The 27,184-nt window shown below is 38.9% G+C and overlaps 6 protein-coding genes across 6 annotated transcripts; 2 read left to right on the top strand and 4 right to left on the bottom strand.

Moving 5' to 3' along the window:
• Positions 1 to 3,079: 3,079 nt before the first annotated feature.
• Positions 3,080 to 3,967, bottom strand: LOC131298807 (UDP-glucosyl transferase 73B2-like). The gene has a single exon (XM_058324274.1). It carries the CDS (start codon positions 3,965 to 3,967, stop codon positions 3,080 to 3,082), a length of 888 nt encoding a protein of 295 aa, XP_058180257.1.
• LOC131298806 (scopoletin glucosyltransferase-like) lies at positions 3,964 to 4,518 on the bottom strand. Its single transcript, XM_058324273.1, has one exon. The coding sequence runs from the start codon at positions 4,516 to 4,518 to the stop codon at positions 3,964 to 3,966; it is 555 nt and encodes a 184-aa protein (XP_058180256.1).
• A 1,975-nt stretch (positions 4,519 to 6,493) lies between these two features.
• LOC131298805 (probable UDP-glucosyl transferase 73B6) lies at positions 6,494 to 7,957 on the bottom strand. The gene has a single exon (XM_058324272.1). It carries the CDS (start codon positions 7,955 to 7,957, stop codon positions 6,494 to 6,496), a length of 1,464 nt encoding a protein of 487 aa, XP_058180255.1.
• A 1,537-nt stretch (positions 7,958 to 9,494) lies between these two features.
• LOC131298804 (probable UDP-glucosyl transferase 73B6) lies at positions 9,495 to 10,895 on the bottom strand. Its single transcript, XM_058324271.1, has one exon. The coding sequence runs from the start codon at positions 10,893 to 10,895 to the stop codon at positions 9,495 to 9,497; it is 1,401 nt and encodes a 466-aa protein (XP_058180254.1).
• A 2,684-nt stretch (positions 10,896 to 13,579) lies between these two features.
• LOC131336092 (uncharacterized) lies at positions 13,580 to 17,375 on the top strand. Its single transcript, XM_058371754.1, has 9 exons — positions 13,580 to 13,740; positions 13,863 to 13,982; positions 14,070 to 14,137; positions 15,447 to 15,555; positions 15,669 to 15,737; positions 15,966 to 16,023; positions 16,537 to 16,772; positions 16,923 to 16,974; positions 17,072 to 17,375. Exons 1-9 carry the CDS (start codon positions 13,738 to 13,740, stop codon positions 17,137 to 17,139), a joined length of 783 nt encoding a protein of 260 aa, XP_058227737.1. The 5' UTR covers positions 13,580 to 13,737; the 3' UTR covers positions 17,140 to 17,375.
• Positions 17,376 to 20,477: 3,102 nt separating this feature from the next.
• On the top strand, positions 20,478 to 25,854 carry LOC131336094 (ATP synthase subunit epsilon, mitochondrial-like). Its single transcript, XM_058371755.1, has 3 exons — positions 20,478 to 20,537; positions 20,571 to 20,762; positions 25,543 to 25,854. The coding sequence occupies exons 2-3, from the start codon at positions 20,579 to 20,581 to the stop codon at positions 25,566 to 25,568; spliced, it is 210 nt and encodes a 69-aa protein (XP_058227738.1). The 5' UTR covers positions 20,478 to 20,537; positions 20,571 to 20,578; the 3' UTR covers positions 25,569 to 25,854.
• The last annotated feature ends 1,330 nt before the right edge of the window (positions 25,855 to 27,184 follow it).

Raw genomic sequence — 27,184 nt, 5'->3', positions numbered from 1 at the left:
CTTCTCGTCCTTATTTAAGTTACTGTTGCTGAAGCTGATGTTATTGGGTTCTGTTATTTGGTTTCCGTAACATCTTCTTTCCAGTTGGGAAACAGTGGAAGTGGGCTTGGAAATGGAAGAAATCCAGATTATATCTATAAGGTTATCTAGACAAATTTGTACTTGTGAGCCTCCATGTTGTTGAGATTTCCAATTGGAATATGGACGTATTGCAATATTTTGCCCTTCAATTGGTCTTTTGGAATAGATTATTGAAGTTCGATCGATCGGCCAATTTGACAACCTAGACAATACAAGACCTTAATCAAATCTTATTTAGAGTCTTAGACCTTCATCATCGTACGTAGTATTTTAATTCAGCAAATAAAAGCTTAAACAAATTAAATTTTTTGTAAGAAATAATTTGATATGGCTAGTGGCAGCAAGATTTGACGATAAAATTTGTGATTGGGTACGTATTTTCTAAGAGCATAGATAGGCACATGAAAATAATACAGATAAAAACAAATTTGTGTTTGGAACTGTCCAATGCATGTGTGTATCAAATGGTTCCAAAAACAGTTGTGTGCAGATCTGTATTTTAAATCTGTGTTCCTAGTGCCGATCAAAATAAAAAAATAAAAAATCAGTGTTCCTAGACTTTTCCATTTGCTACAGAATGATTTGATAAAGAATTTTCGGAACAATGATCTCTTTCGTAAGATTGATTCTTTAGAAAAAAAGGAATTTGCGCAAGCTCAAATTTTATTTTGGTGAATTTTATGCATAGTAATTTTATTTTAGGCTTTATTTGAACACTCGGATCTATATTATGAACACCTATTAATTCAAGAAATTCATAATTGAACACTTAATACATGTAGCCCAAACAAGGTACATAGTCCTGAGCCAAAACTTTAGAAAATTGGGAGAGTTAGAAAAAGATGACATTCGTATTGGTATCGTGCTCTGACTTTCTTTTTCTTTTTTTTTTAACTACACTTGACTCTACATCTCCAAAAGATCCATGCTAACATATTCGCCACAATTTTCCGTAGAAGAATATTAGTAGATTTATGCGCATGCTTTAATCTTGGTTGACTCAAAATGAAAAAATCGTCATGAAAATTTGCAAAATCTAATGTATTTTTGTGTTTTCTAATCACATTATACATATTACTAGCTATATGAAATTCTATATATATTACACTCATTAATAGAGGCTCGTTAACAATGATAATACCGTAATACCATATGAATTTTTGTGTATAGTAGAGGTAAAACTTAGGGTAATTCTTGAACACCCCGTTAAAAATTTCTGGAGCCGTCATTGTTTCCTTGTTTTAGTACAGAAAACAAAGGCGCGTGGATCTAATAAGGGGCAAAACAAATGTGTATATATCCTAGGTTTACCCTGCCTTGAAAAGATTTCTAGTCATAAGCAGTAAGAATCCATATTCCTATGGATTTTAGGCATTCTTTTCTTTTTCTAAATTGTTAGGCTGGCAATCAACTCGTCCAACTTCCAATCCGACGACCCACCCTCTCAACTGTTTGCCTCGCCATGACCCCTAATCCATAGAAATCCATATTCCTATGGATTTTCTTGTTCTTTTGTGAAAAAAAGAAGGGAAACCATGATTTCAAAATCTCAATTTTCAATGTGTGTCAGGATTGTTCAACTTAAAATGCACGTCCGTTTTTTTTTTTTTGGGGGGGGGGGTTAAGGAAAATTTTATAGCCACAAAAACACACACAACCCTTACATCAAGTCCTCAAAGGAGCAACCGATACAACAAACATAAATGAGAAAAGCTACAACAGGCTAAGAAACCTCTAAAAGAAAGAGAATAATTAAGAAGAATATATCAAAACACAAACTATATAACTAGCAGGAAAAGGCCTACTTGGAAGGGGAAAAAATAGCGGGGGATATGCTCCGCACCCGACACTGCTGGAACTTGTTCTTAATTAGCAGTAGGCTTAACTCTTCTCCGTTGGCTCACATAGCTTGCTAGCTTCTCAAATCAGTTGCAACTACAGAGAGGACTGTTAGCACATCCCTTTGAATTAATGCTCCTGAAAACTCTTGAGTTCCTTTAATTTCCAGCCAAACATGGTACTCCCTCCATCCCTTTTTTTGTGTCCAGTATTCTATTTTGGACTGTCCCTTAATAAGTGTCCATTTTGTAAAGTTTGGGAGGTAAAAGTTGGTGTATTGTTTATTTTGTCCCTAAAAGTAGATTTTATTTTGAAAAGTTAATGAGTAAAAGTGTAATGATGATGGGTAAGTAGGGAAAGTGGAGGAAAAAGTTGATGTGAAAGGTGTAATGATGATGTCTTTTTAATAAGTTGGAGTTATGAAGCAGGACACTTAAAAAAGGACGGAGGGAGTAGTATATAAAGTAGCGGCCAAGACCAGCTAGCTTATACAGAGAATGCGGCAGCATGCCAGCAACCCATGCCCATTTACATGTCGACTTGCCCAAATGACTTCTTAATTGGTTCAGATTTTCAGCTAGCTAGCCCCTCTAGAGAAACCATGCACATTTCCTGAACAAATTTAGCCCCTAACCTAAGATGAAAGAGGAGATGGAAGGGACATAAAAAGAAAAGATGAGAGAATAGACCTCAGTAGCAGCATTACAGATCGAGCACACGTCTATCTTCTGTAATCAAATCCCATCCTTGCTAATTAACAGCCTATATATCTTCAGTTGAAAGTCTCCCTTTGACAGCAAGCCACAGGATGATAGCCCATCTAGCTAGGAACATAAAATATTTTACACCATACTACGTACCTTCTACCAATGAACGCATCTAACAGCTTCCTAGCTAGCTAGGCAGATTGGGCTGAAAAATTAACCATGGGGATGTAAAGCCCATATGTACCACAGAATCCTAAAAAACATGCCCTAGGTTAAGTTAGTAAGCAGTAGTTTGCGAAAACAAGTGATCTTCACCAAGTAAAGGGGAAAACAACTTTGTGCTCTCTGAGCTTCTTTAGACACATGCACTCTTTTCTTTTACACAATCTCATTGATTTAGTACAAAACACATATATGTTGATACAGTAAGGGCCGGGCAAAAGAATTGTAGGTTAGACACCATTTTTGTTACGGGTTAGGCTCTCAATCAACTCATCCAACTTCCTATCAGATGACCCGCCTTTCTCAACAGCTTGCCTTGCCATGACCGCCAATTCTTGAGCTCTCTCCCTAGCTCTCCTCCCTTGCTTTCCAACCATCAACTCCTTAACCCCATCACAGATCACATCACGTCCAATTACCTTGATTTCCTTTGTCTCCATTCTCTTCCTTTCTTGTGGGACCAAAATCCCCGCCCCCATTCCCTCCGCTACGTACTTGGCATTCAACCCTTGCTCAGCCCCCATGGGCCAAGCCAGTAATGGGACCCCAACTGACAAACTCTCCAACACCGAGTTCCAACCACAGTGAGTCAAAAACCCACCTGTTGACGGGTGTGCTAATATACTCCTCTGATCCACCCAGTCTCTTGCTACCAGTCCCCTCTCATTCACCCTCTCCTCCCATCCTTCCGGTGGGCGCCATTTCATTGATCGGACGACCCAAATGAATGGTTGGTCTGCCATCTCCAACCCCATTGCAATTTCATCCATTTGGGCACCTGACACGTGCGATTGTGTACCGAACGACACATATATCACAACATTCCGGACCGGTTGTTTGTCAAGCCAATCGATGTGCGGACATGATTGGTTCTTAAGATCATCACCACCGGTTTCAACCTGATTGTTCACAAGAAGGAGTGGGCCCACACACCATGCATTTGCCTTGTTCTCCAAGAAAGATTCCAGAGTGGCTAGGTACTCCCCTTCAAGCTCTTCAAAGCTATTGACTATGAAGCCCGCGCTACTAATATCGGCTTTATGGACCTCTATCATGAACCGGATCCATGGGTCCTCATCATCACCTATTTGGAGCGAGTACGGTAAGTCGCCTTTCATAAAGGCAAATGGAAGTCTAGTTGGGGGAACTTCACGTGATCGGAGTTCGACATAGCCCTAATGGATGACCGGCCTTGCATATTCACGACTTTGAGGACAGCCATAGGTAACGCCCCCATGCCATGGTTAGCAAGCCTTGGGATGCCGAATAAACGACAGGAATCAAGTGTCCATTCGAGGAAGAAATCCGAAATAACACATATGGGGAGACATCCTGTTTCGAACATCTCTCTTAGGACACCTTCAAAGGGTTTTTTTAAGATTTTGGTGGCTTTGAAAAAGGACAGTATAAGACTAGGTGAAGGGAGGTGAGCCGTGTTCTCGCATCCCTCCGGTAAATCAGGGACCCGAGGAAAGGATAAGATGCGGAGGGAGATTTGAGGGTGTTTTGAGACTTTGGAAGTGATGTCAGGAACATTGAGTGGGGTGGTGATGATGGTTACTCTGAGGCCGCGGCAGCACAGAGCCATGGAGAGGTCTAGTAATGGCATGGTGTGGCCATGGGCCATCATTGGAAAGATCACAACATGGGGTGGCCTAGCTGAATCCATTGGAGGTTTTTTTTTCTTCTTTTTCTTGTTCTTCTTGGAGTTTTCAAGCTTTTGTATTAGGAAACTTGTTTGGATTTATGTACAAATTTTCTATGGGATTGATGGTCCGGTCTATAAATACTTATTCTTGCACAACTGTCCATAATCTCGATCTTCAGAGTCTGATATCTGAACAATGGATTTGTTAATAGTTGATGTCTATGTCAGTGTCTACAAAGCTGTTAGGGTTTATTAATTCTTTCCCGAAATTATATATGTTCTCTCCACGGACTTGCGCATTGTTAGGATATAGTATCTCACACCCGGCCCTCTCGGTCAAATTAAATTAAAGAACTATATATCGTACTCAAAAAAAGTTTGAATTGTTCATAACAAAATCAGACTCCTTATTATTCTTTAGTGAAAGAAAATCGTCATGATATCACTCTATATATTTAGATTGATGTATAAGTTGAAGATACACAGGTGCAATGCAATCCATATCTACCATCGATCTTATCAATATTTTGTAAAAAGTCTAACTAATAAGTAAGTGTTAAGTGTAATTTGAGATATGAAAATCTTAGATATTGCTCCCTAAGTCCCATTTTCTTTGTCCAAAATTCTCCTTTTTTGTGTCCAAAAAGATTGTCCATATGAAAAGACAAAGGTACAAAATTCTTTATTTTTCCCATTTTATCCTTCTCTCAAATTGGCCTTTGGAAGAGGGAAGTTTGAATTTTAAATCTGGTATGCCTTTTTTTACCTCCACAATTTTCGGGATATCAATCTCAAGTTTCTGACTCCAATTAATAGCATGACCAGCAAATTCAAATTGGGGCAGACTTTTCTCCCATATTGGCGCCAGAAATTGGTTCCCATGAACTCCAAAAAATCACTCAAGGGTATTATTGAAAATGTGAAGTTTTGAAAAGATAATCATGATGTTTCCTTAAATTTGTAGGAGTAGTATTTTGAGATTGGACGATGAAAATGGAACGGAGGGAGTAAATCTTTTGCTACATATTCCGAAGTGATGCCAAAATCTCAATCAAGCTAGCATTATTGAATGGGAAGTTTGTGTCATGCATATATACTATATATGAGCTTTCTCCAATCACTAGAATGCATCATAATGGCGCTAAATTGGCCTATTGGATCGGTACGTTATTAAGAAATTGGAACGTTTCAGATTTGTGCTAGTAGTACTCTTGGCTGGCAAATTTTCAAAAGTGACAACGTGCGGCCGGTCTGTTTCATCATTTCGATCACCTCATTCTTTTTGTTGAACATCCTTGTCAACAACGTACCTCCCTCAAAATGGTACTCAAACTTGGGTTATCGATCAGTTTTTCCTACTTCTTCCACTTCCTCAAGATATATCTGATCACTTAATTGGGTCAATCACTTTGTCATGTGTATTTAGCTTTGATTCTCCCTAGCTCGCTCATGCTTAATTGTCTTTTTCATCCATAGATTCTTTCCCTCTCTTTTGACTACGGGATGTTAAAATCTAAAAATAAAAAATAAAAAAAAATCAAAAAATCACGCACAAGGGATGGGAGTAAACTTGATTGCTCTCACTTCCTTTCTTAGTAACCTTGTGATGCATGCATGCACCATTTTCTTTTCAAAGCTAAATCACTAATTACCCAAAGTGGATTTGTATATTTCTGAACAGTACGCGCTAAAATATTTTTAGAACATGTCGAAATTGGTTCAGTACAAATGAATTAAGCAGATAGAAACATGCCATATATAGTTCGCCATAGTATGTTTGCAAAAGAAAGTGATCTCGACCAAGAGATCGATCATTAACGGAAAACCAACTTTGTGATATCTAGCTTTTTTAGACACATGCAGTAGTACTCTCTCCTTGTTTTACCGAAACAAGTGTGGACCTAACAAGGGGCAAAACAAATGTGTATATCCTAGGTTTACCCTGCCTTCAAAAAGATTTCTCAGTCATAAGCAGTAAAAGAATCCATATATATTCCTATATATGGATTTTAGGGGCATTCTTTTTCTTAATTGTTAGGCTGGCAATCAACTCGTCCAACTTCCTATCCGACGACCCACCCTTCTCAACTGCTTGCCTCGCCATAACCCCCAATTCTTGAGCCCTCTCTCTCGCTCTTCTTCCTCTCCCTCCACCCATCAACTCCTTAACTCCATCACAAATCACATCCCGTCCAACGGCCTCCTCAATTCCCTCCATCCCCAGTACTCTCCCTCTTTCTTGTCGTTGGACCAATATCCCCGCCCCCATTCCCTCTGCTACATACCTGGCATTCAACCCCTGCTCTGCCCCCATGGGCCAAGCCAGTAATGGGACCCCACCGGACAAACTCTCCAACACTGAGTTCCAACCACAGTGACTCAAAAACCCACCCGTCGAGGGGTGCGCTAATATACTCCTCTGATCCACCCAGTCTCTTGCTACCAGTCCCCTCTCATTCACCCTCTCCTCCCATTCTTCTGGTGGGCTCCATTTCGTTGACCGAACGACCCAAACAAACGGTTGGCCTGCCATCTCCAATCCCATTGCAATTTCATCCATTTGGACATCTGACACGTGCGATTGCGTACCGAACGACACATATATCACAGCATTCCGAACCGATTGTTTGTCAAGCCAATCGATGTACGGACATGATTGGTTCTTAAGATCAATACCACTGGTTTCGACCTGATTGTTCACAAGAAGGAGTGGGCCTACACACCATGCATTTGCCTTGTTCTCGAAGAAAGATTCCAGAGTGGCTAAGTACTCCCCTTCAAGCTCTTCAAAGCTATTGACTATGAAGCCGGCGCTACTAACATCGGCGTTATATACCTCTGTAATGAACCGATTCCACAGGTCCTCATCATCACCTTTTGGGATCGTGTCTGGAAAGTCGCCTTTCAGAAAGGCGAACGGAAGGTTTAGTTGGGGGAACTTTACGTGATCGGAGTTTGACATAGCCCCCATGGATGACAGGCCTTGCATATGCATGGCTTTGAGGACAGCCATAGGTAACACCCCCATGCCATGGCTAGCAAACCGAGGGATGCCAAATAAACGACAGGAATCAAGTGTCCATTCGAGGAGGAAATCCGAAATAACACAAATGGGGAGACATCCGGTTTCGAACATCTCTCTCAAGACATCCTCGAAGGGCTGTTTTAACATTTTGGTGGCTCTGAAAAAGGGAAAGATAAGATTAGGCGAAGGAAGGTGGGCCGTGTTCTCGCATCCCTCAGGTAAATCAGGGACCCGAGGGAAGGGTAAGACTCGGAGGGAGATTTGTGGGTGTTTTGAGACTTTGGAAATGATGTTGGGAACGTTGAGTGGGGTGGTTATGATGGTTACTTTGAGGCCGCGGCGGCACAGAGCCTTTGAGAGGTCTAGTAATGGCAGAGTGTGGCCATGGGCCATAGTTGGGAAGATCACTACATGGTGTGGCTGAGCAGAATCCATTGGAGGGCTTTTTTTTCTCTTCCTCCTTCAGAATTTTGTAACTTCTCTACACAGGGAAAAGTGCTTGTTGGAGTTATAGACAAATTTCCTATGGGATTTTTGGTACCTAAATAGTGATTCAAGCACAAATGTGCAAATTAATGTCCATTAATCTCTTCAGATTCTGCGAATTTCAATATTGGATTTATTAACAAGTTGATATTTATGTCTATATTTATATCCATTACTTCTATACTATATATAACAACACTGTTAAGAAAGTCTTGTAAGAACGTAAGTGGCATGGCATTTATGTTTTGGAAATTAAATTGGAAATTTTCTAAAAATACAACTCTTTTTTTTTTTATCGGTGAAAAAGACAACTTAAGTCGGTCAATTTATCCATTACTTCTATACTATATTTAACAATGCTGTTAAGAAAGTCCAGTAAGAACATAGGTGGCATGGCATTGATGTTTTGGAAAATTAGAAATTTTCTAAAAATACGACTCTCTCTCTCTCTTTTTTTAATCGGTAAAAAAGACAACTTCAGTCGGCCAATTTGACAACTACATATGTGTTAATCTACTTACATCATAGGATTTTCCAAGAACTATGGTAAACATCTTCCCCAACACCGGCCCGTTAGTGGGGTTTGTATTTTGGACGTAATTTTTGAGCAGTACATAATGTGTCAACAACCTGACATTCAAGGACAGTTGCTTTGCCTCTTTTCTCTTTCGGGGAATAGATCGAAAACTTGAGGTATGCGATTGAGAAAAGAAAAGAAAAGAAAAGAAAAGAAAAAACGTAATTAACATGATTCAAGAAGCTAGCCTGATACATGGAGTAGTATCTTTTCGTATGCCATGTAGAAAACTAATTAAAGTAATTAAGCTGTTACCATTGGCATAGCATTGTTTCAGGTAGGTAGCCGTGAACACTGCATGTTATTCAAGAAGAAATGGGATTTCATAGCTATATCATCAAGTCAATAAATACCAAGTACGGTGAAGTACCTTACTCCACTGTAAAAGTCGTTCAAAACTCTCTCTCTTTCCCATCATTTTCATTGTTTTTTGTTCTTTGTTTTCCAAAATTAAATATCATCACTCATTTTTTCTGATTGGTAAACCAGGTCGGCACTTGAAGGTGAGTGTGGCCGGATTCCTTGCCACGAACCTCTTTGCGAAAAGAATTCTCGGGGAGGATGCTAAAGAGAGGAAAATAAAGTAAAATATAGTTATTTTATTTTATTTATTTGCGTGGAGCAATTTGCTTGTAATATGGTTTCTAGAGCATAAAACAAGGCAGGAAATATGGCCGGGCAAGAGTTTGTTGGAGAAAAAATTGTCTTACACTATTAATCGTATGATAAAAATCATTAACAGTAGTTAAAAAAAGCAAGACATCTTGAAAAATTAAGAAACTGGGAAAAATAACTTTGCGCTCTCTGAGCTTTTTAGACACTATTTTCTTTTGTAAACTCTGATTGGTTTTGTACAAACACCAAACACATATGTTGATGCGATAAGGGGTAAAAAGAAGTGTAGGTTAGCTAGACACCCTTTTTGTCACGGCCGGTTAGGCTCTCAATCAACTCGTCCAACTTCCTATCAGATGACCCGCCTTTCTCAACAGCTTGCCTCGCCATGACCCCCAATTCTCGTGCCCTCTCCCTAGCTCTCCTCCCTCGCTCGCCCGCCATCAACTCCTTAACCCCATCACAGATCACATCATGTCCGATGACCTTGATTTCCTTCGTCTCCATTCTCTTCCTTTCTTGTGGGATCAATATCCCCGCCCCCATTCCCTCCACTACGTACTTGGCATTCAACCCTTGCTCAGCTCCCATGGGCCAAGCCAGTAATGGGACCCCGCTTGACAAACTCTCTAACACCGAATTCCAACCACAGTGGGTCAAAAACCCACCCGTTGAGGGGTGTGCTAATATACTCCTCTGATCCACCCAGTCTCTTGCTACAAGTCCCCTCTCATTCACCCTCTCCTCCCATCCTTCCGGTGGGCTCCATTTCGTTGATCGGACCACCCAAACGAACGGTTGGCCTGCCATCTCCAATCCCATTGCAATTTCATCCATTTGGGCATCTGACACGTGAAATTGTGTACCGAACGACACGTATATGACAGCATTCTGGACCGGTTGTTTGTCAAGCCAATCGATGTACGGACATGATTGGTTCTTAAGATCAATACCACCGGTTTCAACCCGATTGTTCACAAGAAGGAGTGGGCCCACACACCATGCATTTGCCTTGTTCTCCAAGAAAGATTCCAGAGTGGCTAAGTACTCCCCTTCAAGCTCTTCAAAGCTATTGACTATCAAGCCGGCGCTACTAACATCGGCTTTATCTACCTCTGTAATGAACCGGTTCCACGGGTCCTCATCATCGCCTTTTTGGATCGTGTCTGGAACGTCGCCTTTCACAAAGGCGAACGGAAGGTTTAGTTGAGGGAACTTTACGTGATCAGAGTTTGATATAGCCATAATGGATGACAGGCCTTGCATATGCATGGCTTTGAGGACAGCCATAGGTAACACCCCCATACCATGGCTAGCAAAACGAGGGATGCCGAATAAACGACAGGAATCAAGTGTCCATTCGAGGAAGAAATCCGAAATAACACATATGGGGAGACATCCATTTTCGAACATCTCTCTCAGGACACCCTCGAAGGGCTGTTGTAACATTTTGGTGGCTCTGAAAAAGGGAAAGATAAGATCAGGTGAAGGGAGGTGAGCCGTGTTCTCGCATCCCTCAGGTAAATCAGGGACCCGAGGAAAGGGCAAGACGCGTAGGGAGATTTGTGGGTGTTTTGAGACTTTGGAAGTGATGTCAGGAACGTTGAGTGGGGTGGTGATGATGGTTACTGTGAGGCCGCGGCAGCACAGAGCCTTGGAGAGGTCTAGTAATGGCATGGTGTGGCCATGGGCCATCATTGGAAAGATCAAAACATGGGGTGGAATAGCCGAATCCATTGGAGGTTTTCCTTTTCTTCTTCCTTTTAGAGTTCTAAAACTTCTCTCTTAAGAAACTTGTTTGGAGTTATGGACAAATTTTCTATGGGATTGATGGTCTATAAATACATATTCTTCTTGTACAACTGCATGTGTAAATTAAAGTCCATATATCTCCTCAGATCGAGTCTGAGAATCTGTACATGCATTTGATTTGTTAATAGTTGATGTCTACATCTATTTTGTGTATGCGTATAATAATACATTATGTACATTCTCCTAGGCGTTTATTTTTATAACCAAAATTATGTTCTCTCCACCAATTTGCTCTCATTGTTTAGGAGATCGATCGATCGATGTCTCACATCGATCCTTTCGGTCGGACAAAATTAAGGAAGAGATGATGATTGTTCTCTCCATCGACTTGCTCATTGTTTCCTAACTGATTACTAGATACTGATAAAAGACAACACATTTGGGAGTTTATACTGTCCCATAGATTGTCCAAGTAGCTAGCTTCAGATCAGATGGCTAGCTACTTCTTGACGAAACACTCATTTTATGCACAATCTTCCATTAATCTTTCATAGCTACTGAGAGTGCAAAATAACATCTCTCAAGACTCTATGTAGCTCCCTAGAATCAATCAACCTTGTCAAGTTGGGGTCCTCTTACGCTTCAAAATAGTTGAGGAACTTACATGCAGTAGTGTTAATTTCCTTTTGATATGCATGAACCCCAAGGCTCAAGATTCTGTTTCTTTAGCTATTTTTTCACGTCTCATGATCGATGTACATGTTTCTTTGTCAATAATTCAGTACTACCGTCACTTGATTATTAGTATTAGATAATCAATTGACAATAGTTATTATTAGCTAGATGCAAACAATACACAAGTTGAGAGATTTTCCCTACATAAACATTCCCTCGGTTGATTATTATTAATTAGCCCAGAGGCTGGGGTACTACACGCGATGCGTGTGCAAGTCGAATAATTTGATCCAATTTGTCAAAATTCAACTTGAACCCGGCCTCTAGTTGCTTTAATTCATGATTGCTTAACTATAATGCTTTTTTCTTAGGAAAAATCAAGGGATATAACAAAACTCTCTAATTTGAAGGCAATTGACTAAACTAAATTTTCTAACATGCAGTGTAAGCAATTTAATTTTCTCCTACAAAAATAAAAGCCAATAATAAGTGGAGAGGAAATTACAAGAAGTGACGGCCTGCCTCAACAAAGGAAGAAGGAAAAGGGTGAAAACCATGTCCATCTTCCGTATTATAAATTAATGTTCCTCGATCAATTGTGGTAATTTGCAGGAGGAAGTCAAAAAATTAGTAGATAGAACTAAAATGCTATTCTTCATACAAAAGTCGTGGGGACATTAAGGAATTCTTGATGAGTTCTAAATCACAAGGGTTTTTTTTTTTTGTTTTCCTTGGGAAAATCCAGGGAAAGAACAAAATTCACCAATTGGAAAGAAATTGCGTGATTTGACTCATTGGAATACCTTGCTAAAATAAAATGTACAACTTGTAGATGAGGCGTGCCACATTGGAATTTTGTCCCGTGCCCGTATAGGTAACTCATTGACATACCTTGCTAAAGGAAAATGTGCAGCAACTTGTAGATGAGGCGTGCCACGCTGGGATTTTGTCCCGTGTCTGTATAGGTAAACTACGCCATTGGAGTAATTAATTAAGAAGGAAGAGGAATAATAATAATCAATAAAGTAGTACTAATAGTTTAATCTTCTGACAAACGAAAATTGGTAGTGGAAGGGTAGACATATATATAGTAAAGTAGTGCTTGTGCCATGGAATTAATAGAAAAGACGACGACGATGGCAGCCTTGATGGCAACTGGTCTTTGCGTAGTTTGATACAGTTAATTGTTATGCACGTGAATTCAAGGAGTAATAGTAGCAATCACTTTTGTGCCGGAGCTTTAGAATGGATGGAGTACAAACAACAGCCTTTTAATTAACGATTCTTTCAAAGAAGAAATCGTATTCAAACCAAAACGTAGAAGCATATATTACTTTTGTCCAATGTGACCAGCAACAGCATTGTGATATCAATGCAAACAACTACACACAAGTGTTAAGCAATCCCATTCGCTATTCCACTGGGTAAGTACCGTAAAAGACCACCACAAGTTGGCAACATTTTTATTGTTTCCTTCTCTTTCTGTGGCAAGATTGAAAGAGAAGTTTCGGGAGGGCTCTTTCGCCGTGAATACTGTCGATCCCTGGTCCCTTATGACTCGACCAATCGAACATGTCAAACCCCAAATAATAATCCAAGTGTGAATTGAACTGATCAAGCAGGTTTCATAAACCCCACAAATCCATCCCCATCACATCTACCTCATCAAGAAATTGCCATCTCAACGATGGAGTACTAATTAGAAGGAGTACACAGTTCTATAATGACTCTTTTTGTAAGGAAGAGAGTTCCAAAACATAAGTCTCTAGATCCAAATGTTTTCAATAAATTTTTACTCTCATTTCTCTATCTCTTTCCACTCATTACATCAAAAAAAACTTACGAAGAGTTGGACTACAGCAGATCTCCCCCCCCCCCCCCCCCCCCTATTCGTACAAACGTGATCTCTCAGTTGGGCCAAAAACCAAGTGAAAACCAAACCAAATGGCCCACGATATGTCGGGTCTGGTAGATTATCGGTTTACCACACTGATAACCCGTCTTTCTCTTCTTTCTCTACTTCTCTCTCTTAAACCCTAGCACCGTCTAAAGTCGGGGCTCCTGCTGTCCATCTTCTCAATCTGGAAGCGTAAGATAATCCTCTTCCGCCATGGTACGTTTCTCAACTCAACTGGTTTTCCTCAACTTACCTGCGTCCTGTTATCGATCTCGTTCGAACTTCCAACACTTATTGATTGACGACTGTCTCTCTGTTTCTGATTTATATTTGTGTAGCCTCAAGGTGATTACATAGATCTTCACAGGAAGAGACATGGCTATCGCCATGATCACTTCGAGCGCAAACGCAAGAAAGATGCTCGGGAAGTTCACAAGCGGTCTCAAATTGCTCAGAAGGTTCAATCTTTTTCCTACCCTTTTTCCTTTTACGTTATTAGATTTTGTTAATTTCTCATCTTACCGATTCACTTTTGAATTGATCAGGCTCTGGGTATCAAGGGTAAGATGTTCGCTAAGAAGCGTTATGCTGAGAAGGCCCAAATGAAGAAAACGTGAGTGTCCTTTCTTACTCTTACATGGCTTTCGTTTAAATTAGAGGAAGATGCTGTCATGATATTTTGTTTGAGTTTCCGAATCCTCAAATTGATTAATGAGGCACCGAGTCCACACACGTTTGTGTAAGGGTAAGGGTGAGCATTTGTTTTGATTCAGAGATGGATAACCACCTTATAAACATTTGGTCTATATGAGCAAGGCTTATGCCCAAGCTAATAATTTACAAGTAAGAAGTATACTTTTTGGTTAGGGCGTCTATTCCATCAGTGGGATGGTATTTTATGCAGCGGCTTCTGTTTGGAGCTCGAAGAGCAGGTTGCATATTTTCCCAATGGAGGGATATAGAGCGAGGAAATCTTGTCTCGCTGTTATTAAAGTTGTAACTGAGCCGGGATTGTTGTGAAATGATGTTCTTAATCATCTGCTGCATAGGGGAAGTTGGGCGGGCAAGACCATTCCTATTTAGTTGCTTACTATTTGTTAGTGGGGTTGTGGCTAGCAAAGGATACATGTGTTCAATCAATGTCAGCTGAGCTCATTGCTTGGTCATAAGACTAACTTTTTTTTATGTAATGTTGATGGCATCTCTAGTTTTGAGCTTTTTTTAAACAATTGATAAGGGAGACGACCAAAAGTTTCATATTTATCCTTCAACATTTTGGAAATTGTACCCCCTGATTGTATTACAGAAAGAAATTGGCAAGTTTTGGTCTTTGACTTATACTTTGGTGCATTATTGTTCACCTTATGTGATCTACTCGTGGGTTGAGTCGTCATCGACTTACTGTGATATGCATTTTTTCGCGAAGACTTGTTCGTACTATGGAATTCTAATCAGTGTTTTAAAACAAAGGAATTAATCGTTGGCGGGGCCTATCCCATTAGGTCCGACTAACGATTAATTGCTGATTACTAATTAATATGCACTGATTAATCGCTCAAGGTGGCCGACTGCCTGACTAGCGCCAAGCGACTTTTAGAACATTGATTCTAATAAACAAAAACCAAAAGCACATATGCCTGTTCCTCCCCTAGTAATATGGTCATTTAGGATGTGAAGATAGATCATGAGAAATGGAGGGCTTTGATTCCATTTTTCAACAGGAATTGAGAAAATCCCATTTTCTCCCTATTACCCCTTGCCAAAAGTCAATAATGTTGTGATTTTCTTTAAATCCTTCCTTTGCTTCAATTTTTTCCCCCCTCTGTGTCTTATCATCTATGAATCACCTTTGCCCTACTTATTGCATTGTGGCTTTGCAAGACTGTCCTAGCTCATTTGGTACCATTTCTAATTTTCTACAGGTTGGCTATGCATGAAGAATCATCAACTAGGCGAAAGGTGGATGATAATGTTCATGAAGGAGCTATTCCTGCTTATCTACTTGATCGTGAAACGACAGCACGGGCAAAGGTATGCTATTTAGTTGTACCACTTCATACTAAGTTACCCATTTTATGCAAATTGAATATTGTAATACTACTAGGTTGGCCATGGATCACATCATCGCTTTATGTTGTCTGTAGGTTCTTAGCAACACTATAAAGCAAAAGAGGAAAGAGAAAGCTGGTAAATGGGAGGTTCCTCTACCCAAGGTAGATTCTTTTTTTTTTTTGATAAGTCTCTACCCAAGGTAGATTCAAACTTTACTATGGAACATAATATCATCCTTGCATTTTTATCTGGATTTTACTGCACATCTTCGTTATTATTGGCTTTCTTTTGCTACCATAGTGGATGTTGGGTGTTTAAATGTATGGGTTACTTGATTAAGTTTGCAGTTTATTCTCAATATCACAAAGGCAATATTTTTAATTCTTCAGGTCAGGCCTGTGGCTGAAGATGAGATGTTTAAAGTGATCAGATCCGGTAAAAGGAAAAGTATGTATCCTGTCTATTGACTTTGCTTTCTATATATATATATTTTTGGACTCTGCTGCTAAAGTTTCTCCTCTTTGCTTATGAGTTCTGCTGTTGCCAGATATTTGATCACTGTTATACAGTATGTCGCTAACTGCAAGTTGGTCATGTTTATTTATGATTGAAATATTTTTGGGTTACCCCATTTTTGCTTATGAAATCAGAATGTGTATTTTGTTGGAGTTCGGATCGTATCTTTTTTTGCTAAGCATGCGGATCGTATCTTACCAGAATGATTTTAGAATGACTTACAAACGGTTTTAAGATGTGTACCAACTACCAATCACTTGTTCGCGATTGTATCTCAACCAGTGAATAAAAGCTTACCAATGAAAATATGATATCTTTATCAAGGTCTAGTTATTGTCTTCTTATACTAGTAGGAGGATGACATCTGTAACAAAGTTATGGTGATCCAATTTCTCAAAAACAGAAAGTTAATGTCCTGATCCATGTCTGATTCTCTTTTTGCAGCCAAGCAGTGGAAGAGGATGGTCACCAAAGTTACATTTGTGGGACCAGGTTTTACGAGAAAACCTCCCAAGTATGAGCGGTTTATCCGTCCTACGGGTTTGCGATTCAATAAAGCCCATGTAACACACCCTGAACTCAAATGCACTTTCAATCTTGAGATGATTGGAATAAAGAAGAATCCTAATGGTCCAATGTACACGTCCCTTGGTGTTGTAACTAAAGGAACCATTATTGAGGTAAATTCTTTCTCTATTTATGTTGCTTATGGTAGCAGTCTCGTGTTGTACCTCAGTACTGTGGTTGTCAAATGTTGCTTTTAGCACATTGGTTGGGTTGCGGTAGGAATTCAATGAAGTCAATAATTGGTGATATTGCATTATTTTCAGGTGAATGTCAGTGAACTAGGTCTGGTCACACCAGCAGGAAAAGTTGTATGGGGTAAGATTTCCTCTTCATTTCCATTCAACTATGGATGGGTTTTCCCTGCCTCTGTGCTTATTTGAGTTTCTCATTCATTTGTAAATTCTGGGTGCAGGGAAGTATGCCCAAGTGACGAATAATCCTGAGAATGATGGTTGTATAAATGCAGTTCTCCTTGTCTAAGAGGTGAAAACAGAATATGGGTCACCCCACCCATTGCTTTCAGTCCCTCTTTTCTTCTATCGAGTTGCTCTCCCTGTTGATTATGTTTTTTTTCTTCAAGAATGACTCTGTCTCTCTCTCTCTCTCTCTCTCTCTCTCTCTCTCTGTAGCAATTTTCTTATGTCCTTGGTTCGAGTTAAGTAATGGTTGTAACATGATGTGAAATTTTGGGCGAATGACAAAAATTTTGGTGCCAACGTTTGATTGTCCTTATTCTCATTGATCATATATGACCTTATTTGCACAACAGCAGGAAAGTCCAAAAACAGTGTGGATATTGTACTTGTGGATACGGTTTCCATTAGACATTGGAGATTGAAGTCCACATTGACAGCAAGTATTACAGACAATTAATGAATACCAGTATGAAATGGTTACGACATGGGAGTCACTGCTAAGGTTATAACAAGTTTTAAAAATGCGTTCAAACCCGCGCAGCCAGGTATTAAATTGATTAGAAAATTAGAGGCCGGTCCTGATTTTTAGGCTCGGTTTGATCCCAACCCTGAATATTATTTCCAAACCTGTATAGGCTCGGATATATTATCTCTTGACTTGTTTGCCCTTTTTATTCCACATCGTCAATTCCATCCCGCCATTCCTCCTCTCTGTCTCTTAAGACGACCGACCTAAACCCATCTTAAGAAATTCTCTCTCTCTCTCTCTCTCTCTCTCTCTCTCTCTCTCTCCCCTAATGGACCATCGCCGTCAGCCGAGTTGGGGAAATCTAAGATTCTAGTTGAAAAAAACACGTAGGTGAGATCAGTGCTTCTACGGTGGCGGCGAAGTTCTTCCTTTTCTGGCGTTCATGGAAGTTGAGCCGTTGATTAAGTGCGCAACACCGCATCGAGGCCACTCCAACTACTTAAGCGTCGGATCATCGAGGGTTCCGGTGGTTTCTAGGTTGAAGTTGAGTTGGTAAGTTTTGATTGTCTACTCAAGATCATCGTTGAAATCGTCGGAGGGATCCTTGGAGTTGTTGGTGATGTAGCAGAAGTTTTGGAAGTCGTATTGATTGCCGATTGAGGTGCTGTGATTAAGTGATTCAGTGATTGTATGCAAGACACGTGGGATAATTCAGATGATGTTGTTTTCTTCTGGTATCTTTAAGTTTTCTAAGTTAATTTGTTGATTTTTGAATTCTAAGGTGGTGTTTGACTACAAGTCAATGAATCTGTTATATTTGAGAGTTGTGAGAACCGTATATTTTTCTATGAGAATTGTGTATTTTTTATGAGAACAGTGTATTTTCTGTGAGAGCTGTTTATGAGAACTGCGTACTTTATATAAGAACTGCATATTTTCTATGAGAACTGTGTATTGTCCATGAGAACTGTCTATAAAAATAGTATTTTTTCTATGATAATTGTGTATTTTTCTATGAGAACTGTGTAGTGTCCATGAGAACTGTCTATTAGAACCGTGTATTTTCTATAAGAACTATGTATTTTTTTATGAGAACTATGTATTTTAGTATTTGATTAGATATTTTGTTGAATGTCAGTCAATTTTTTTTGAATGCCAGACCATCCACCAGTGGCAGTCAATCTTTTGTGGATTTGTTTTTGTTAAATGTCAGATTTATGTATTTCAACCTCTTATATTTTTTTATGAGAATTGTGTATTGGACTATTTCACTTTATTTTTTCTATGAGAATTGTGTGTTTTTTTATGTGAACTATATATTTTTTATGAGAACTGTGTATTTTAGTTTATGGTAAGACTATGTGAATCGTGTATTTTTCAGTTCATATAGTTAGCCGGTTCACATAATCCAGTTCTCATAACCAGTTCACAAAATTAGTTCTCTATGAGAACAGTCATTTCTCATAGCAATTCTCATATAACTGATTATGAAAACTGACAGTTCTCATAGAACTGAGTATGAGAATTGACAGTTCACATAATCAGTTCTTTATGAGAACTGCGTAGTTCTCATAGAACTGAAAATTTTTCTATGAGAATTGTCTATGAGAACTGTGTATTTTTTTATAAGAACTGTGTATTGGACTATTTCACTTTGTTTTTTCTATGAAAATTGTGTGTTTTTCTATGTGAAATATATGTTTTTTTATGAGAACTGTGTATTTTAGTGTGTGGTAAGACTATGTGAACTGTATATTTTTTAGTTCACATAATCAGCTCACATAGTCGAGTTCTCATAACCAATTCACAAAGCTAGTTCTCTATGAGAACAGTTACTTCTCATAGCCAATTCTCATAGTATTGACTATGAGAATTGGCAGTTTATATAGCCAATTCTCATAACTCAGTTCTTTATGAGAATTAGCAGTTCTCATAAAACTGACTATGAGACTTGGCAGTTCTCATAGCCAGTTCACATAGCCAAGGGTATTTTTGTCTGAAATAATATGATTCAGGAATTGATTCTAAAACTATAGCTCTCATAACCTCAATTCTCATAGTCATAGTTCAGGGGTATTTTTGTCCAAAATAATATGTTAACTCGGGCTATGTGAACTAGCGGGGATATTTTTGTCCAAAATATTATATTAACTGGCTATGAGAATTGACAGTTCACATAGTCAAGAGTATTTTTATCCGAAATAATATAGGTCATAAGTTAATTCTAAAAATATAAATTTTACTAAAAATAGATATATACACAAAAAGTTAAGAATGGGCAAAATAGTAAAAATACATGAAAAGTCAAGAAAAAAGACTGAAATAAAGAAGGAATATTTTTGTCAGGACGAAATAAACTCCGAACCTACTTTTTGGGGCTGGCCTAAAAATTCTCCTAAATTGATCTCAAACGAGTTATGTTTAACTAATTGAATGAGAGTCACTTTCTAACAATGGGATTTTACCTGGTTCAACTTTTTTCGGTCTCAACTCTCACGCTTGAAATAATGTTCTAGTATCCGAAAAACCCTTTCTCAATCTATCAAAAAGGGTATCAACTTTCTCCATAGGAATTGAACACTTTAAAGTGTAATCTTATTCTACCAAAGAGTACTCACACAATCGTTTAGCCAAGCGTCCCGGTTGGCTAAGTGTCCCGGTCTACCGTCGTCCAATGGGTCACCATTTGTTTTGTCTTTCTTCCCAATTTGATTTGGATTTCTATCCCACAACAATGGCCTTCTCAAAAGTTTTGGGCTGGATTAGACACTTATGGTGCTAGAGTCCAAGCCCATTTTTCTTTATTCATCAAAGCCCGGCCCGATTCTGGAAATCAGTTTTGTTTGTATATACACTGATACACATCGAGATTGGATACACACAACCCAGGTTGCACAGAGCAGGTTTCAACGGGAACGATAGTGATCGAAGAGAGATACACACAACCCAGGTTGCACAGAGCAGGTTTCAACGGGAACGATAGTGATCGAAGAGAGAGAGAGAGAGAGAGAGAGAGAGAGAGAGAGAGAGAGAGATGGCGTCGAACGCGGCGGTGCCGTTTTGGAGAGCTGCGGGGATGACATACATAACGTACTCGAACATATGTGCGAACCTGGTGAGGAATTGCCTCAAAGATCCTTACAAATCCGAAGCCCTCAACCGAGAGAAGGTCCATTTCTCCGTCGCCAAATGGGCCGACGGAAAGCCCCAGAAACCCAGTAATTCCCTTATATCTTTTTCTCTTGTTATTTTACTTGGAATTCTTCATCTGTTGTCTGATTTCAGTTGCTGCCTCAGATCTAAGGCTTCTTTCAATTTTGATACTATAATATCTGTCCCAGTTTTTCACTTTTTTTTTTCTTTTCTTTCTTGCCTTCTTTAATTTGTGTGATGGTATTGTAAAGTGTGGATGAGTTTTCTGGTCTTAGTGAGCCTCCCATTGATGTTGAGTGACGAGATTTCGGTTCTAAAGGTTTGGAGTGACATTTTTGGAGTGATTTTCTTCTCTGCTCTGATGATTCTGATGGTAATTTCGACTAGCTCTGTACCTTGTTGAGCTAGTCAATTATGCATAATGCATTGTTGATATTTGGTCGTTAATGAAACGTTTTGTATTTGCGATTTTGATCTAGTCTTTGGGAAAAGGGACCGTGTCACACCCCACACCGGGCTAGCACTCTAATGAGCCAAATCCGACGCGAGGGTGCAACATCAACCACCAACCCACTCCTATAATTAAAGTTCTAACAATTAAGTTATTCAACAGTTACTTTATTGATAACGCAAAAACATATCGTTCTTACAAACACAACGGAAATCTCAAGAAAGCGGTTAAACTATATAAAGGACTAAATATTTACATAAGCTGCAACTACATCCCTATCTACAATATCTCTCCAAAACTCGTCAAGCCTCCCCGACACGCTACCCTAAGCGAGGGTACAACCTCACGACGATCAGCAGTAGATATCTACAACGCCTGCAAAGCTGGATTCCAAAATGGAATCCGAAAGTGTTTATGAGACATGGATACAATTCCACATTAAATGTACAGCTAAAGATGATCTCAACTTGCTAAACAGTTATCGAGAAAATTAAAAGCAACACAGAGCACACAACCAATAATTTAAGGCATAATAGCCTTTTGGTATAAAGCCAATCACCAGGCAATAAGCCAACATTTAAGTTCAATTCAGTATAGAACAACATCTATGAATCAACACTCACCTCGTACTCCAAAAGAAAGTACAACTATAGTTTCGGTACTCCTTGATTCACCGACTCGTCACCTATCCACAAGCCAAACATTTTAGTATATAAATATTTGAAAGGCTTAACAAGAGCATTAGCAATATCTTGCCTCAACTCAGCTGCATAACAAATGCCGAACATAAGTAAATTCACCAATTCACACCCCAAAACCAAGAATCTCACAAAAGCGCACACCATCTAGCAGAACCACCGGCGAATTCTGACTGTAGCATTCTATAGGTTCAGAGTTAGATTCTGAGACTACAACCGTTAGAAAGTAGACTCTTAGAACATCAATCTCGATATAAAATTTGTCCTAATCGGAGTCCGAATGACCAAGATACGCTCAACTGAAGTTACACATCTAAAGCAGAACTTATAATTTTCAGCAGAACAGTCTGTGTTCGAAAGCTCATTAAAAATCACTTACTCAATAATTTTCAATGATTCCTAAGCCACAACATCACCAACTAATCAATGTTTAAGACCCATGAGAACCCATAGTCAGTAAGCACACTCACCTATGATAAAATTGATGAAGAACACAACTTTAAAAGCTGCCCAGGATTTCCAGAATTACCAAACCATTAACTTCGGAACAAAAACTGATTTTGCCTAGAAAGAATTAAGGCACAATCCTTACAAAATCAGAAAGATATATGAGTCTAGTTTCAGAATCAAGAAGCGGTGCGTAAAACTGATACCCGAGCTAGGAGATATAACCGTTTTCTCAAGACGTGTCAGTGCTGTCTGGACATACACGAATCTGACAGAAGTTTGGTGCGTGATTTTTATCTTTTTCCACATTTCATATAGAATTCTGAAATTTTTACAGTATATGCTAAACACATAGAGGCATCTTCAGTAAAAATATCAGAAAATAACATGGTCGGCGTGTCGATGAGAAAAATTCATCAAACACAGGACAGATTCAACTTGCTCAAAACACAGTTTAGCATATTCATAAGATATACGAATTTTCTGGAATAAAACCCAACTCCAACCTCTAAAACCCTCTCTCACGTACCCAATTCAGTGCTAGCTATATGCCAAGTATGGAATTGAACAATAAAATCATAGATTCAAGTATAGAAAAGCATGTATTACCACAAAAAAGTCTTCAACTCAAGCTAACCTTAATTCCCCTTCCTCTTCTTCTTCTCTTCCACCGCTGGTCTCTCTCTCTCTCTCTCTCTCTCTCTTTTTAATGAGATACACTCACACGGCACACATGCACAACACTTAAAAGAAATGCACTTTGGCCCTTTAAGTTACTTAAGTATAACATTAAAGCACCTCATAAGTAAAGGGTGTTATAGACTGGGTCGACTGACTAAGTATTTGTTATGGTTCTCAGTGGCCTCGAAATATTAGAAAAGTTCTATGGCAGTTTTGAGGTTTTCTGGGCCCTTGACAGTGTTCCAAAAGTCGCTAGGTGCTAGCGACTTTTAGAACCCTAGGCGGCCGACTAGTTAGCACCTAGGCCAGTTTTTATCTAGGCATTGGAACCCGCCTAGCACCTACTAGTCGGCTGCCTAGACCAACTTTTATAATAGAGGCCCTTGAACATATGAAGCGCCTCAATTTGCCTAACATTCTGTTATGGAAAAAGAGTCAAAAGGCCTGAAAAGAACAAATAAAAGAACTGAATATGTTAGCACCATGGCATTTCCCCTTTCCTCTTTATTCTCCTCCTATGTGCTCTCCCCTCCTATGAAGCACAGGTACCTCTAAAAACCCGGCGTACTCGTACCCGTAACGTACAGGGTACATGAAACACGCACCAAAACTTTTCTCCTCGACTTTTGCAGTACCCCAGAAGTACCGCAATATATATCAAGCCGTACAGCCCATACCCTACACAAAGATGAAACTAAGTTGATAACACGTACTTTTTCTATGCTTAGCATGATTGTACAATAACGATTTTTGGTCAAAAGGTTCTTTGGTATAATGGCATTAAACTTTGATTAGTGCCTTAACTTTGGTGTTAAACTAGTATTTGATGTTACATTCCGAATTGCCCATGTGACCATGTCATTTAGGCTATTTGCTTTAGTTGAAAAGTAAGTATTACGTGTAGTAAATTGCTCTAAGTTTTAAAAATATATTTGTTATAGAGGTACCTCAACCGTACCCGTACCCGTACCCTGCCATTTTTAGGTTTTTTCATATGGACATACCCGTACCCGTACACGTGCTTCTTAGTTCTCCTCAAGTACGAACGGGAGATCAAGATTACCAAGAACATATATTATGCTTAAGCAAGGTTCTTGTCTAGCTACAGTAGAAATGATTTGTGTTACTCCCAGGACTGAATTGTGTAGGTGGGTTACCTTGAGTGTGCAATAACGATGATTGGTTGCCATCCACTTGATAAGTGGGTTACTTTTACTATGTTGTAACAGTAAATTATTGCTACCTACTTAAACCTTGTTCCTCATTAATCTTAGTGCTCCGATAGAACTGGGAATGACCGAATATGGAGGAAATGAGTTTTTTAGGCAGCAAGAACTAGGGTGCCTAAAAGGTTTTCCCTTTGCGAGGTTGGAAGCTAAGCAAATGAGGCAGCTTAGGGAAGAGGCTTTTTCTGGTACCTTTTGTGGCCTTATAGGGTCTCTATTTGTCGTTTATACGTATTTTCTTGCTTGAAAGTTGATTAGAATGATGCATAGCCCATTGGACATTGGCCCATTGAGCACTTTTCCTTCTCTCCATAGTTCGAAAACTTTCCTTGGGAGTTTTCTGCAGGTGATAGTTACCTTTCATTGCTGCCATAATTTCAGTTTGTTAGATTTTTGAGGGTAATGTTAGAGCACCTCAATTATTTATTCCTTTGGAGACATTGTTACTATACAAATAAGATGGTGCAGACGTTGATCCTTGTAGGCTGTTTGGCATCACTGTATGTACCATTTTACATTAAGTAGTTTATTTGGTTTGGGTGGACAATTGGGCCACATTAGTTGACTGTTGTCTGGGATTGTGAGGTTGTAATTTGCTGGATCTTTGAACCAGCAGTTTGGGATTCTATAGTTGAGGACGTGTGTAGGATATTTTTAGGAGATGCAGCTCTTCTATTGTGTTAAAGAAGGAGAGTCTGTACGCAACTCAATTTAATGTTCCAATTTTTCAATGTCAGCTACATGGATTCATTTTCTATGAATGTTTCGAAGCATATCCTTAATTATGTGTAAGGTCATCATGTTCTCGTTTATCACTTTAACCTCTGTACTCCTCGATCCTCTTTTAATTCTATTACACATGTGTGGTCCGCTGGAAAAATCACTGCTTCTTACAAGTGCATTAATTGGTCTTCAGTGCACATAGCCATACAGCCCGTGTCATCGCATGAGATTTTCCTCGTTTTATCTCCAATTGTGTTTCGCCTACTTTCTCCTGTCTCTTAATAGCCATTGTCCATCTCAACATCGTTATTTCATTTGCACTTATTGCTTCAGCAAGGCTTGTTAGCTGACCTGAGGTTTGTGGGAGAGAAAATCTCTTATACATGGCTTTAAGAAATGAAACTTCAGAGAGAAGATGCATTGGCAATAAGGCAACGAAATGTGGGATTTCAAGTTATTTTAGGCTGCAGTGCATTTATAATAGAATGTATTATACCATTTTCTGTCGTCTTTGTAGAAGTATAGCATTCACATTTCAGCATTGATGTTCCTTGAATTTGATTGCCTTGGTACAACTTTATGTTTTCTGATGAACTCTTGCACTTGTTTTGTTTGTCAGCGCTTCGTTCGGACACTCCTGAATGATTAAGGCTGGAAGTTGGTGGTTGCCAGTTCTCTGGTTGGGAAATTTTTTTTGCATGTGAGGGTTGTTCTGTTTCATCAAGTTCAGTGGGGTTATGATTTGTTTGGTTCTATAGTGCCTACGCACTTAAGACAATGCTAATATACCAGGTTTTGCATGAAACTATTAAACATGTAATAAAGCGGCTCCTGATGCTGTATATCTGATACTGTTAGCATGTTTGGTGGTAATGGGGTTTCCATCTTGTTCAGAATTATCAATGCCAGCCCTCAGAGGGATTTTTTGCTATTTCCGTTTAATTGCTGTTGTTGAAGTGGTCTCCTATGCTTGGGGGTTTTCTAATCTGGCGAGAGAGTGGTTGATTGAATTGCCATCGTTGTGGTTTGCGAATCTGTTGTTGCAGAATGTTTTCTGCACTTGAGGCTATGTCCATATTTAAACTTCAGAAGAGATACGGCTGATCAAATATTGTTAGGCAAGAATGAGGTGTGTCCCTAACTATTATTCTGGTCCCTTTCATTTGATTGTATGCTACGAATGAGAAAAGAAGGAAAGAAATAGGAAGATAAACATAAACCAACCCTCACTTGGCCAACGCTTTGTGGTGTTTGAGAGAGAGAGAGAGAGAGAGAGAGAGAGAGAGAATAAACCATAACCGCTATGTACCAAAAAAAAAAATCATAACCACCAAACTTATGGGGTTGTGAGTGGATATGTCGCTTGGATCTTCCAAAAGGGAAGATGATGATGATGATGATGATGATTCAGAAATGCACAATGAAGATGCATAATCACTAAACTTATATAGTAGGAGTGTTTGTGTGTGTGTGTCTATATATATATATATACTGTGGTGTTGGGGGTAGCAATTGGCCAATGACAGCTCACCTCAATGCTTTCTTGATCCCTTCACCCCCTCAATACTTATCTCAATATTACATCTTCGCTGCAAACTACAGTACAAGGCATTGTGAAGATTTTTATTAGTTTCCAAATTTAAAGAGTGGCAATCTCTCTCTCTGGGTAAAACAAAGTGCAAAAATTGAAATCTAAGAGTTTACATCACGAGGGTATTTAACCCGATTTAAATCCAAGTCTAGCGAAGTAAAAAAATAAAATAAAATGAAGGGAGATAACATTCATTAACAATAGTACATCTTAAAACAAAGGTATTCTCATTGCAAGAATTTTAAGTCTGTGCTAATATTTGGCAAGAATGTGTGCATATTAAATTAAATTAATTATTCAAAATAACTGTGGATTGTCAAATGATTTTTAGGCCTACTTTGATATTTGAGGAGATTGAGAGCATTAACTTAATATAATTACTATTGCGTGCGTTATTCGTGTCTAAATAAAATACTACTCCCTTCGTTCCTTTTTAAATGTCCTGCTTCGTAACTCCAACTTATTAAAAAGACATCATTATTATACATTTCACATCAACTTTTTCCTCCACTTTCCCTATTTATCCATCATCATTACACTTTTACTCACTAACTTTTCAAAATAAAATATACTTTTAAGGACAAAATATATAATATACCAACTTTTATCTTCCTAACTTTACAAAATGGACACTTATTAAGAAACAGTCCAAAATAAAATACTGAAAAAA

This window comes from Rhododendron vialii, chromosome 8a, assembly GCF_030253575.1.
Source record: "Rhododendron vialii isolate Sample 1 chromosome 8a, ASM3025357v1".
Taxonomy (NCBI): Eukaryota; Viridiplantae; Streptophyta; class Magnoliopsida; order Ericales; family Ericaceae; genus Rhododendron; species Rhododendron vialii.
The sequence above is the reverse complement of the archived record's forward strand: the minus strand, read 5'-3'. Positions and strand labels throughout refer to the sequence as shown.